Source organism: Manihot esculenta, chromosome 11 (assembly GCF_001659605.2).
Source record: "Manihot esculenta cultivar AM560-2 chromosome 11, M.esculenta_v8, whole genome shotgun sequence".
NCBI classification, from domain to species: Eukaryota; Viridiplantae; Streptophyta; class Magnoliopsida; order Malpighiales; family Euphorbiaceae; genus Manihot; species Manihot esculenta.
In genome coordinates, this window is record NC_035171.2 from 4,389,740 (window position 1) to 4,404,000 (window position 14,261).

Consider the following 14,261-nt stretch of genomic DNA (forward strand, 5'->3'; position numbering starts at 1 on the left):
GTCTTCAGAGGAGACAAGAGGGGTACACCTGGGGGTCTAATATCAGCTCTTCAGGCTCGTAGGTTGCTTAGGAAGGGATGTCAGGGGTATTTGGCTCATGTGAGAGAGCTTAGCAGTCAGGTTAGAGAGCCCGCCTCGGTGCCAGTGGTTAGAGAGTTTTTAGATGTGTTCTCAGACGAGCTGCCAGGTTTACCACCTGCTAGGGAGATAGAGTTCGAGATAGAATTAATGCCTGGAACCCGACCGATCTCTATCCCTCCCTACAGGATGGCTCCAGCCGAGTTGAAAGAGTTGAAGGAGCAGTTGCAAGAGCTGGTAGACGAGGGTTTCATCCGACCGAGTACCTCACCCTGGGGTGCTCCAGTCTTGTTTGTCAGAAAGAAGGATGGATCTCTTAGACTTTGTATCGACTACAGGCAGTTGAACAAAGTCACTACCAAGAATAAGTACCCATTGCCAAGGATCGACGATCTATTCGACCAGCTAGCAGGAGCGGGTTGTTTCTCCAAAATAGATCTGAGATCGGGGTACCATCAGCTGAGGATAAGGGAAGAGGATGTGCCGAAGACAGCTTTCAGGACCAGATATGGGCATTTCGAGTTCCTTGTAATGCCGTTCGGGTTGACCAATGCCCCTGCAGCATTCATGGATCTCATGAACAGAGTGTTTAGCCAATACCTGGATCACTTTGTTATTGTCTTCATAGATGATATCTTAGTGTATTCCAGGAATGCAGAAGAGCATGTCCATCATCTGAGGTTGGTTCTACAAACCTTGAGGGAGCATGGCTTGTATGCCAAGTTCTCCAAGTGTGAGTTCTGGCTGAGGAGCATTTCATTCTTGGGACATGTAGTGTTAGAAAATGGAATAGAGGTGGACCCCAAGAAGATAGAAGTTGTGGCTAACTGGCCTAGACCCACTTCAGTGACAGAGATTAGAAGTTTCTTGGGTTTGGCAGGTTACTACAGGAGGTTCGTTCAGGACTTCTCAAAAATTGCAGCTCCTTTGACCAGACTAACCAGGAAGAATCAGAAGTTTGCGTGGACCGACCAGTGCGAAGAGAGTTTTGAAGAGCTCAAGAAGAGGTTGACTTCAGCACCAGTGTTAGCTCTGTCGTCTAGTGGTGAGGACTTTACAGTCTTTTGTGATGCGTCCCGTGTGGGACTGGGTTGTGTACTAATGCAAAATGAGAGGGTGATTGCTTATGCTTCTAGACAGCTAAAGAAGCATGAGTTGAATTACCCCACACATGACCTTGAGATGGCAGCAGTAATCTTTGCACTCAAGATGTGGAGGCACTACCTCTACGGGGTAAAATGTGAGATCTTTACAGATCATAAAAGCCTGCAGTACATCCTGAGTCAAAGAGACTTAAATTTGAGATAGAGGAGATGGGTAGAGCTGCTGAGTGACTATGATTGCAAGATTCAGTATCATCCGGGCAAGGCGAATGTTGTGGCAGACGCCCTAAGCCGGAAGTCACTAGGCAGTCTATCCCACATCACGGCAGAGAGGAGACCAGTGGTGAAGGAGTTTTACAAGCTCATTGAGGAATGTCTATAGTTGGAGTTGTCTGGTACAGGTGCTTTAGTGGCCCAGATGAAAGTGACACCTGTGTTTCTGGAGCAGGTGGCTCAGAAACAGCATGAGGACCCAGAGTTAGTGAAGATTGCCAGGACTGTTCAGTCAGGCAAGGACAGTGAGTTCAGATTCGACAATAAAGGGATCCTCCGTTATGGGAGTCGATTGTGTGTACCAGATGACATAGGGTTAAAAGGAGACATTATGAGAGAGGCTCATAATGCAAGATACAGCGTTCACCCCGGAGCCACCAAGATGTATCAAGATCTGAAGAAAGTTTATTGGTGGCCAGCTATGAAGAAAGAAGTGGCACAGTTCGTGTCAGCCTGCGAAGTGTGTCAGAGGGTGAAGCTGGAACATCAGAAGCCGGCTGGAATGCTTAACCCGCTACCTATTCCAGAGTGGAAATGGGAGAATATAGCTATGGACTTCGTAGTAGGATTACCGGCGACGTCCAACAGATTGGACTCCATATGGGTGATTGTGGACAGACTCACCAAATTTGCTCACTTCATCCCTGTCAGGAGTGGCTATTCTGTGGACAAGTTGGCGCAGGTGTATGTTGACGAGATCGTCAGGCTGCATGGGGTTCCTGTTTCAATAGTATCCGATAGAGGGCCCCAGTTCACCTCCAGATTTTGGCGGAGTCTGCAGAACGCCATGGGTACCAGGTTGGATTTTAGCACTGCTTTCCATCCACAGACGGACGGACAATCAGAAAGGACCATCCAGACCATAGAGGATATGCTTAGAATGTGTGTGCTGGACTTTGGCGGTTCTTGGAGGCAGCATCTACCCCTGGTGGAGTTTGCCTACAATAACAGCCATCATGCTAGCATCGGGATGGCTCCATATGAGGCTTTGTATGGGAGGAAGTGCAGATCACCTGTTTGCTGGGAAGAAGTTGGAGAAAAGGCCTTGGCAGGGCCTGAGCTTGTAGAGATTACCAGCAGGGTAGTACCCATAATCAGAGAAAGGATCAAGACTGCTGCAAGCAGACAGAAGAGTTATGCAGACATCCGCAGAAGACAGGTAGAGTTTCAGGAGGGGGATCTGGTATTGCTTAAGGTGTCTCCAATGAAAGGAGTGGTTCGTTTCGGGAAGAAAGGTAAGCTGGCTCCACGGTACATCGGACCCTTTGAAGTCCTGTAAAGGATTGGGAATGTATCGTACAGGCTAGATTTACCTGCTTCAATGACAAGAATCCATCCGGTTTTCCATGTTTCCATGTTGAGGAAGTTCGTGTCAGATCCGGGTAAGGTTCTTAGTGAGCCGGATGTGGAGATCCAAGAGGATCTCACCTATGTTGAGCAGCCAGTACGGATCCTAGACACCCAGATCAGGAAGCTGAGAAACAAGGAAATCCCGATGGTGAAAGTCCTTTGGAACCACCACAATATCGAGGAGTGTACCTGGGAGACACGGGAGTCCATGCTCCGACAGTACCCCCATCTCTTTTAGAGGTTAGTATCTATGTGTTCTATGTGTTTAGTATGTATGTTGTGTTTTATGTTATGCATGTACTAGTTGAGGAACATTCGGGGACGAATGTTCTTAAGGGGGGGAGAATGTAATACCCGGCTAGACTCCGGTATCGGAATTCCTACCGTCCGGTGGAATTTGGGTGTCGGAGACCTCTAGAAGAGTGACATCGTGTTTATAAAATGTTTTCATGTATTTTAATGGTTTTAAGTATGAAATTAAATGAGTTTTTGCATGAAAAGTCCTTGGAGGAAAACCCAGGTTCGGCCGCCGAAAGTCAAGTTCGGCCGCCGAACATGGCATGCATGCGGAAGCATTTTCGGCCCCCGAACGTGGCCTGGCCAGCCACCTATAAAAGGGGCACTTAGCCGAAATGGGCGAGCTTTCTCCCATTTTCGGCCACAGCCAGCTTCCGACCTCCCTCTTCCAAATCTAGTGTTCTTCCTTCAAATCCCCACCATTTTTCTTGAGTTTTAAGCTTGCATTGAAGGTTTTGGAACTTTGAAACAAGTTTTGGAGCTTTGGGAACTCAGGAGCTCATTTTCATGGATCTCCAAGTTTAGGTCGTCTCCCTCTCGATCTTCAAGAGGTAAGAGCCGATCTTAAGCTCCTTATGTGTTTTAAGTAAGGTTTTATGAGTTCTTTGGGTAGAAATGCATGTTAGGATATATGTTGAGTTATGGGTTAATATTGATGTTTTGAACAATGTGTGTTGATTGGGTGTGTTTGAAGTGTTGTAGATGGGGTATATGATTGTTTGAGACCCCTAGGAACTTGTATGCATGTTTTAGTTGAGCTATATGCATGATTTGAGGTTTTGGGAGGCAAGAGGCTCATGTGAGCCAAGTTTCTGCCCTTTGGGAAGAAACCAGGTTCGGCAGCCGAAGGGACTTTCGGCCGCCGAACCCTCCTGTGGAGGCAGCATTCGGCTGCCGAAACTTGCCCCCGAAAGAGGACTTTCGCCTCTGTCTGGGAGTTTCGGCCGCCGAAAGTGCCGCCGAACATGCATGAGTTTCGTCTCTGTCTGGGAGATTCGGCCGCCGAAGGTGCCGCCGAACCTGCCTGACTTTCGGCTCTGGAGGGACTTTCGGCTGCCGAACCTGCCGCCGAAAGTGCCCTGTCCAGCCATTTCTTGCATGCTTTTCTATGCTTGTTTTGAGATGTTTAGAGGGGTTTTTGGGGTATGTTTTAGAGGTATGTTTAAGTATGTTTGGTCCCTCATTTGAGTCCACCTGTGTAGGTTCGGACCCGAGGAACCGAGGACCCCAGCAGTGCTAGCTGCTTCTGTACCTTGTCAGAGTCTGTAAAGCCAACCAGAGGTGAGTAGAATAATCTCTTAAGTTTTAAATTAATGAAATATCAATTTTCCTTTTTAGCATGTTCATGCATCACTATTGCCATGCGATATCCTAGGTTGCTTGCATTAGATATCACGAATATGTTGCATTGCATATTATGTTGTTGATGTGGGTAAATGCTGGATGATCCACTAGTTCCTGGCAGGAAGACCAGGGAGCCTTTGACTACGCCCCTGGCACTATGAGAAAGAAAGACCAGGGAGCCTTTGACTACGCCCCTGGCACTAGAGGTGAGCATTCGGTCGGTTCGGTTCAAAACCGAACCGAACCGAATAAACCGAAAACCGAAATTTTAGTTTTTATGAAAACCGAACCGAACCGATTTTGGTCAGAAACCGAATCGAACCGAACCGGTCTGATTCGGTTCGATTCGGTTCGGTTTGATCGGTTTCGATTTTTAATATTTTTTTAATTTTTTACATTTTATTTTTAGTATTTTCAATTTTAATTAAAATATTTTAATTTTAATATAATTTAATTTCTCTATATTATTGAAAAAACATATTATTATTCCTAATCGGTTCGGTTCGGTTTTTTTGATTTTTTTCTGATCAAAACCGAACCGAACCGAAATAACCAAAATTTCTGAAATTTAAAACCGAACCGAACCGAAATGTATAAAAAACCGAACCAAATTTTCAAATCGGTTCGGTTCGGTCGGTTTTTTCGGTTTGAACCGGATTCTGCTCACCCCTACCTGGCACCATGGGACGCCAAGACCAAGTGCCTAATAAGGCCTTGGGCCAGTGTAAGTTATGTTATGTTTACAGGAAGTCCAGTGAGCCTTTGACTACGCCGCTGGCAATAGTTATGACGATGGGACTAGTTGGTGACAGGTTTACCCTTGTTGTGGCTTGTTTGTGATGTGATGCATTTCACGAAAGCATAAATTTAAAATGTAATGTTTTATTATTCTGCTCACTGGACTCTTGTAGCTCACCCCTTTCCCCTAACCCCCAGGTGTGCAGGTACGGGATAGGCTAGGAGGTCAGGAAGAGTAGATTTATGTTAGTGTTGTAATAGTTAATGGTGGACATGATGAATGTTGTAATGTAAGAGTAATGTAAAAGTCATGTAATGTATTGATGATATTGAGGATTAGAGATTGTGCTTGACCCCTTTGTATATGGTCATCCCCCTTTGTATGCATGATCGTTATATTTATAAGATATGATTCAACCAAGCTTAATGTATGATGAGATACCCCATTGGAGCATTTGATGAGGGCTCCAGTGGAGGTTTATGTTTATGTATATGATTATGTACAGGTTGAGCTTGGTTGATGTATGAGAAAGTTTACAGGTTTATGAGTATTGTTGATCATGTATGGGATTAAACAGGTTTATAGGTTATGTTAGGCTTGCTACGGTTCCCGGCGGCCTTATGCCGATCTGGATCCTAGCGCCGGTAGCGGTCCGGATTTTCGGGTCGTTACAATTAATGTACATGATGATGGATGTATATGAATGGATGATGATAGATGATGATGGATGAATATGAATGCACAGGGAACAAGTATGAAAATATTTATGATTTACCAACGGAATTGGATGAACAGGGGAATAGGAATGAAAATATTTATGATTTACCAACGGATTCCGTTGGTGATCCGTTGGTGTCACCAACGGAAATTTCCGTTGGTGATCTGTTGGTGATCCGTTGGTGACACTAACGGATCACCAACGGATTTCCGTTAGTGAGTAAAATTACCAACGAGGATTTTCCCAACAGACTAAATCCGTCACAGATCCGTTACTGACAAATTTCACCAACGGAATATCCGTATTTACCAACGGAAATGTCCGTTGGTAATTTCTTATTTTCTTGTAGTATACAATGAAGTGATTTAATTTTTATAAAATCATATTATTTTTAAATAAATTTTTTAAATTAAATCTTTTTAGTTAACAAATTCAAATTTTTAATTATTGTGTTATATGGGAAGGATATTGTATCAATGGGAGATTGAACTCTTAGCCCAATTACTGGCTTCCATTAATACAATTAGACCATAGACTGAGAAATCATCGCCTCATTTAGAAGTTTAATGTTACAGGTTCTTTCAATTCTCTGTTAGTTCTCTTTATCAATTCATCTAAATTAAAGAATGAATAATTAAAAAACCATAATCATACGAATTAGATATTAGACTATCCAGATCGTTGACTTTGAAAAAAAAATGTTAATGCTAATTAAATTCAAAGGCCATGATTGTTCATTGATAGAGTTATTAACATAAGTACATCCATTCATACGTCTAGGTGGAAATCACGTTAATCCTATGTCTTAATAAACAATAAATATTTTGTTATTTTTATAAGACTTTTATATTTTTATTTTTATTCTCATAATTTTTTGTTGCCCACTACACGAAATTAATTTGTCAATTATTGAGTTCAAATCTCTCTCTAATATCTGAGTTGGACCTCAGATATAAATCATTAATGGCACCCATGAGCCCACGTCTATTTATCACTAATTAAAAAACTATTTAGGTACAGATAAACCTGATTAGCCTAACTGTAAATACTTCAATCCTTAGTTTTTTTTTTTAAAAAAAAAAAGCATTTTGATATTTGTCAGCAGGCGTAGATTATTATTTTTGTAAACAGATTTTAACAAGTAGGAAGAAAAAAAATGTTTTTAGTGATTTAATACATCTCTAAATTAAAGTATAAAATATTTATGAAAAATTCAATATTTAATGAAAAGTTCTAGTACTACGTTAAATTTAAACTAAACTTAATTCACCCAAATTTAACAATTATTTACATCACATCTTCTGTATAAAATCACTAATATATAATAAAATTACTCCAATTACAGTTTGAAAACATGAAATTCCCATACTCATTCTGTAAGAAAGCCCCCATTAATTACATTTTTTATTATATATTTTAAGAAAAAAAATTACATCTACCAGATATTTATAAAATCGAACTAAATTGAATTAAGTGGATTTTATGTGATTTTTTTCTGAGCTAATAAAAGACCACACTCAAAAGAATTTGAAAAAAAGAAAAAAAACCCTCATTGAAACTTAGAATAAAGAGAAACTCATTAATAAATTTATAATATGCATTACACAAAATGACATTAACTGGAGGCCACATGCTGCGAATTCTACGCTCAACGTTATTTTTTTATAAAAAAGATAAAAGAAAAAAAAAAAGAAAACGACGGTCCTAACGCTGAAGTTACCTACTGTCTTCCTTCATCCTTCCTGCATCTCCCTCCTTATCTCTGACCATTCACATTCACACTCTATAGAAACTGTATTATATATATAAATACGCAACAAACTTATGATCGTGGTTGCATAAGTCTGCAACTTCTGATGGCCTCTCGCTTGGGGATGAACGGGGCAGATCGCCGGATGGAAACTAGAGGTATTAATTGTTTTTAGCTGAAACTGTTGTACCAAATAGTAATAGTTTCATGAAGATTTCATTTCATCTAACTAATTGAGGCATGTTGTGATACGGGGCAACTAGTCTTGGATTTTACGGCAGAGTTGGACCGGGGCTAACTTTTATATTTTAATTTTGGATATTTTGGGTATTTTTATTATTTTGCATATTAGAGTTTTATTTCTATTGTAAATAGCCTCCCTTGGCTATTAGGATTTTAGACTCCTATTAGTATTAGGATTATTTTGCATATTAGAGTTTTATTTCTATTTAGCCTCCCTTGGCTATTAGGATTTTAGACTCCTATTAGGATTATGATTATTTTATTTCTATTATAAATAGCCTCCCTTGGCTATTAGAAAGGGACTTTTCACTTTTCAATCTTTGAGGAATTTCAATAAGACTTTTAGTCTTTTAGCTTATCTTTTCTCCTATTTCGTCTTAGCCAAACGATATTGGTTAAAACTCCTGACGGAGTCTAAATAGTCCTTCTTTTCTCTTATTTCGTCTTAACCAAACGATATTGGTTAAAACTCCTGACGGAGTCTAAATAGTTCTGCATCAGATTGGTATCAGAGCGAAGTTCGACCATGGCAGATAACCAAGAGGCGCGACTTGCTGCGATTGAGGCATCCTTGGCAGAATTGAGGGAGATGATCGGACAGCTGACCCTGCAACAGGGAATCCACCAACCCGCCGCCGCCGCACATCCCCATGTGGCCGCCAATCCTGTGGCCGCCATTCCTGTGGCCGCCAATCCTGAAGTCACCTATGTGGTGAAGAAAATCTTATGTTCAACAAAACAGGAGGATGAAACGCAAAGGAGGAAGATTTTTCAAGCAAAGTGTCGAATAGGAGAGGCAATTTGCAGGCTAATTATAGATAGCTGCAGTTGTGAGAATCTGATAGCTAAGCAATTAGTGGAGAAATTGCAGTTGCCTACACAGCCACATCCTTCGCCATACAAAGTCGGATGGATTAAGGAAGGTCCGACAATTGAGGTCAATAGAATCTGCAGCGTGCCTATCTCGATCGGTAAATCTTATACTGAACTTGTTAATTGTGATGTTGTGGATATGGATTGTTATGGAATTTTGCTAGGCCGCCCTTGGCAGTTCGATGTTGATGCTTTGTATAAAGGGAAGGAGAATTCATACATGTTCATGTGGAATCAAAAGAAGATTACTATCTTGCCTTCCGGTTCTGCGAAACATTCTAAGGTGGAAGGGAAGCATACTGTTGTTGTTTCTACGGGAGTGCAGAAGCTATCAGGCGCAGTTGAGAAATCTGAAGGCACACTAGCCTTATTGATGAGAGCAAAAGGTACAATGGAGGATGCACCATCTTTACCACCGCCCGTCAAAGAGTTGTTAAAGGAGTTTCCTAAGATAGTGGAGGAGTCATCAAAGCGTCCACCCCTGCGGGATATCCAACATCAGATTGATCTCATTCCTGGATCAAAATTACCGAATCTGCCTCATTACAAGATGAGTCCAAAGGAGAGTGAAAACCTCCAAGGCCAGGTGGAATTTGCTTACAACAGTATTGCAGCAAGCAACTTGGCAAAGCAGCACGTGGATGTTTTCAAACAGGAGCGTGGTGGAGGACAGAAAAAGCTTGACGCCAAGAAGATTGGTCCATTCCGGATCATTCAGAAGATCAATGACAATGCCTATGCTCTTGACCTCCCACATGAAATGAAAATTTCGAAGACGTTTAATGTGGCAGATCTATTTCAGTACTACCCTGCTGATGACAACTCAAGGACGAGTTCTTTACAAGTGGAAGGGAATGATACGGGGCAACTAGCCTTGGATTTTACGGCAGAGTTGGACCGGGGCTAACTTTTATATTTTAATTTTGGATATTTTGGGTATTTTTATTATTTTGCATATTAGAGTTTTATTTCTATTGTAAATAGCCTCCCTTGGCTATTAGGATTTTAGACTCTTATTAGGATTAGGATTATTTTGCATATTAGAGTTTTATTTCTATTTAGCCTCCCTTGGCTATTAGGATTTTAGACTCCTATTAGGATTATGATTATTTTATTTCTATTATAAATAGCCTCCCTTGGCTATTAGAAAGGGACTTTTCACTTTTCAATCTTTGAGGAATTTCAATAAGACTTTTAGTCTTTCAGCTTATCTTTTCTCCTATTTCGTCTTAGCCAAACGATATTGGTTAAAACTCCTGACGGAGTCTAAATAGTCATTCTTTTCTCTTATTTCGTCTTAACCAAACGATATTGGTTAAAACTCCTGACGGAATCTAAATAGTCCTGCATCATGTTGTTTATTGATTGTCACTAAGCACAGATCAGAATGAATCTGGCTCATCTCCTGAGAAGACTATTGGGCCAAAATCATATTTCATACGGTGAACTAGCAAAGGTAACTGGTCATTTCTCGCTCAATAACCTAATTGGTCGAGGTGGTTTTGGTCATGTTTTTAAGGCATCCTTAGATGGTGAGATCTGTGCTATTAAGAGACTTGATTTTCCGGATGTACAATCCGAAGGAGGTTTGGAGAGGGAGATTATGGTCGTCAAAAGTGTCAGTCACAAAAACCTCGTTGAATTGGTTGGTTACTGTATTGATGGAGCCAATAGATTGCTTATTTTAAAGTATTTTCCAAATGGGTCCTTGAGATCTAAATTACATGGTGAGTCCCGTATATCCTTTCTTTTTACTTTTATGTTCGTATAACTAATCCATATAACATGATTAATCTTAAAAGTTACAAATGGTATTGTAGGGAGTGGGGATGTTTTGGACTGGGAAAAAAGAATGAAGATCGCCACAGGTTCTGCAAAAGGATTGGAATATTTACATGAACACTGTGAGTATTTAGTACTATATATTCTTACCCGGCAAGATCTTATGAATTTATTTATTTATTTTTATCTATATTAATAATTTATTTTCTCTCAAAATTTATATTTTATATTTTTTTCAGGTAAACCTAAAATTATCCATTTAGATATCAAACCAGATAATATTCTTCTTAATCAAGATTTTGAACCTAAGGTGAGATAATTTTATAACAAATAAATATTTTATTTATATTATCACATATTTAGAGTAAAATCTTGATAATTGAATATTAAAATTTTATTTTTCAAAAATATTGAAAAATTATATGAACTCCTTAATTACATAATTTTATTTTTGTGTTAATTAATAAATCTGGATTCTAATTCTTTTTTGGTTTAGCCATAAATTTTTGGTTTTTTTAATAAAATTTATTGCTTATAAAAAAATTAATAAATCCACCTTAGTAGGTTTCTTTTTTTTTTCATGATTTAATATTTTCTTAATAAACCTTATTGAAGTACGGAAATTGTGTAATTTATCAAATAGAAAGGTAAAAGAGTGTATATTCGTGGAATTAAGTGTGAAGTTTCAACCTTAAATTAATATATACATTATATATAAATAGCATAAATAAATTTATTAATTAATTTAAATAATTTGTTTAGATAACAGATTTTGGACTTGCTCATTTTTTTTCGACGGTGCTACCCACATATCCAAATCATCAGTTATGGGAACCCATGTGTAAGATGTAACCTCCTCTTCTATCATTTAATTGCAATGCTATTATTGTCTTTCTTTTTTCAGTGCCATTATTATCTACCCTTAGAATAGTTTAAAAATAAAATTAAAATAGATAAAATAATACATAAAAAGATATTAGTACTCCTTAACTTGATGGTATTAGTTTCTTAAGAAATCTTAACATAAATTTTAGTTCTGTTAATTTTATTGCAGCTATGAAGATCCATTGACAACAAAACTGGGAAAGTATTCTGATAAATCTGATATTTATTCTTTTGGAGTTACACTTTTAGAGCTGATTACTAGAAGAAAACCTATACACAATGGCACTGACATTGTTATTTGGGTATGACTCTGTTTGCATTAATACAACTTTGATATAAAAATTCTATTTTTACCTTATAAAGTTTTGAATTTAGATCTCAATTGGAGCTATTTAGATTTCAATTCAATATATTTATGATCTATTAATAAATAATTTTTTTAATCAATATCTTATAGGCAAATCATCTAATTAAAAAGGCTTTGGAGGGAAGATATACAAACTTTGTAGATTCTAATTTACAATCCTTTGATCATGAACAAATGTATCAAATGGTTTCTTGTATTAATTCTTGCATAAATCAACCACTAAACTCTCGGCCAACAATGGAAAAGGTAAAACTTTTCACATATTTAATTTAATTTTAGCTATATATTATATAATTTTAATTAATTTTGTGAACTCGAGAGATTACATAATTGACTTGTAATCATTTTATTGCTATGTCATGTAGATACGTCTAGTTCTTGAAGGAAAATCGCCTCCAGAGGAATTATACGATCATGAATTACAATGGAGTATTATACATAGAGGTTTATATTCTTTTATATTAATTTATTAGAAATTATATGCATATTTATACTAAAGCTCGATCAAATTGATGCCTAAATTAATTTCCTAAATTAATTTTCATTTAACTTGTGTCATATCTTAAAATTAGAAACAAATGTTGATTTTCAACTGCATAAATATTAATTTTTTAATTTGAAACGTAGAATAAATTTATTATTATATTTTATAGAAAGAAAATGAATAATAATTTTGAGATAATAAAATAAAATAAATAAAAATTATGGAACGGAAAGAATATTATTTAATTATTTAAGTAAAGGTAAATAAATAGAAATAATGAAGCCGTGAATAGTTTTTTGATAGGAAAAAAAATAATTAATGTCCATGAAATCATTTTCTATTTTGAGATAGTTTAATTTATTTTAAAAGATCTTATAACATAATTATTTGTTTATATTATATACATATTGTTTGACAAATTCTTAATAAGATGATTTAGATTGTTTACATAATAAACTTATTTTTTTATATAGTTATAGTCTTTTTAGGTAAATTTCAATCATATAGGTTATTCGAATTTATATTAAAATTTGTCTAAAACACTAATAATTCACTATATGAAATTAAGAAAAGGAAAAATAAAAGTATGAAAATTAATTAGTAAGCATGGTTATTTGGCTTAATTAATAGAGATAATTTACTCATAAAGCTTGCTTTATGTTCACATATGGAACAACTTTATTTAAAAAAAATTATTGTAAAATATATATAGCTTTTTGCTCTATTTTCTTTGAGAGTTGCAAATTATATTAAGAAAACAAAAAATCTGAACTTTTCATCAAGCTCACGAGATCAGTTGGAAAATTCTTATCTTAATTTCTTTGCTTTCTATATATGTATATGCAATGGTTCCACAAATTAGATATATACACTAACTAAATATGGCATGCTATGGTTTGCGTAGATGACGAATCTAGCTCATACTTTGAAGAGATTGATCAAATTGAAGAATCTGGCCCATTGCATGAAAAGAATTATAAGGGTATTAGGCCGAAGCCAAATTCATTTAGTGAACTAGCAGTGGCAAATTATAAGGGTGGGCTAAAGCCATATTCATTCAGTGAACTAGCAAAGGCAACTGATCAATTCTCGCTTCAACGCCAATTTGGCCAAGGTGGTTTTGGTCAAGCTTTTATGGCATCCTTAGATGGTAAGATCCGTGTTGTCAAGAAACTTAATAATTTTCCAGATGTACAGTCTGAAGGAGATTTCGAGAGGGTGATTATGGTTCTCAATGGAGTCCGTCACAAAAATCTTGTTAAGTTAGTTGGTTATTGCATTGAGGGAGCAAATAGATTGCTTATTTCAAAGTTCTTTCCCAACATGTCATTGAGATATCAATTATACAGTGAGTCCCATATCCTTTCTTTTGCCTATGTTCATATAACTAATTAATATCACATAATTAGTCTTACAAATTACAAATGATTTTGTAGGAAAGGGGAACGCTTTAGACTGGAAAAAAAGAATGAATATTGCTATAGGTTCTGCAAGAGGATTAGAATATTTACATGAATACAGTGAGTACTTTTAATTTTTGAGAGTGATTTTTTTTTTAAATTTTATTTTTATTTGTTTTAATAATTTATTTCCTCTAAAAGTTTTATGCTAATATTATTTTCAGGTAAACTTAAAATCATACATTTATTTATCAAGTCAGATAATATTCTTCTTGATAATGACTTTAATCCTAAGGTAAGATAATTTATAAATTTTATTTATATCACTACAATGTGGAATCTTCATCATTAGATTCCGAAATTTTATTTTTGAAAAATTATGTGAACCCATTAGTTTGATTGTTGTAATTCATTAATAATGAGGCTTAACAAGGTTTCTTGTCTTTTTTCATGCTTTACTACTTTCTTAATAAACCTTATTGAAGTACGGAAAATAGTGTAATTTATCAAGTAAATATATATATATATATTCATGAAATTAAGTAGTAAATAACTACACCTTTAAATTAATATAT

The 14,261-nt window shown here is 36.8% G+C and overlaps 2 protein-coding genes across 2 annotated transcripts in view; both read left to right on the forward strand.

Annotated features, from left to right (window-relative positions):
• LOC110626696 (proline-rich receptor-like protein kinase PERK15) overlaps window positions 1-14,261 on the forward strand; it is a 92,708-nt gene that overhangs the window by 70,002 nt on the left and 8,445 nt on the right. The gene's annotated exons all lie outside the window — the stretch shown is intronic.
• Window positions 11,889-14,002, forward strand: LOC122725150 (proline-rich receptor-like protein kinase PERK2). Its single transcript, XM_043962055.1, has 5 exons — window positions 11,889-12,048; window positions 12,168-12,246; window positions 13,191-13,634; window positions 13,723-13,806; window positions 13,911-14,002. The coding sequence occupies exons 1-5, from the start codon at window positions 11,977-11,979 to the stop codon at window positions 13,988-13,990; spliced, it is 759 nt and encodes a 252-aa protein (XP_043817990.1). The 5' UTR covers window positions 11,889-11,976; the 3' UTR covers window positions 13,991-14,002.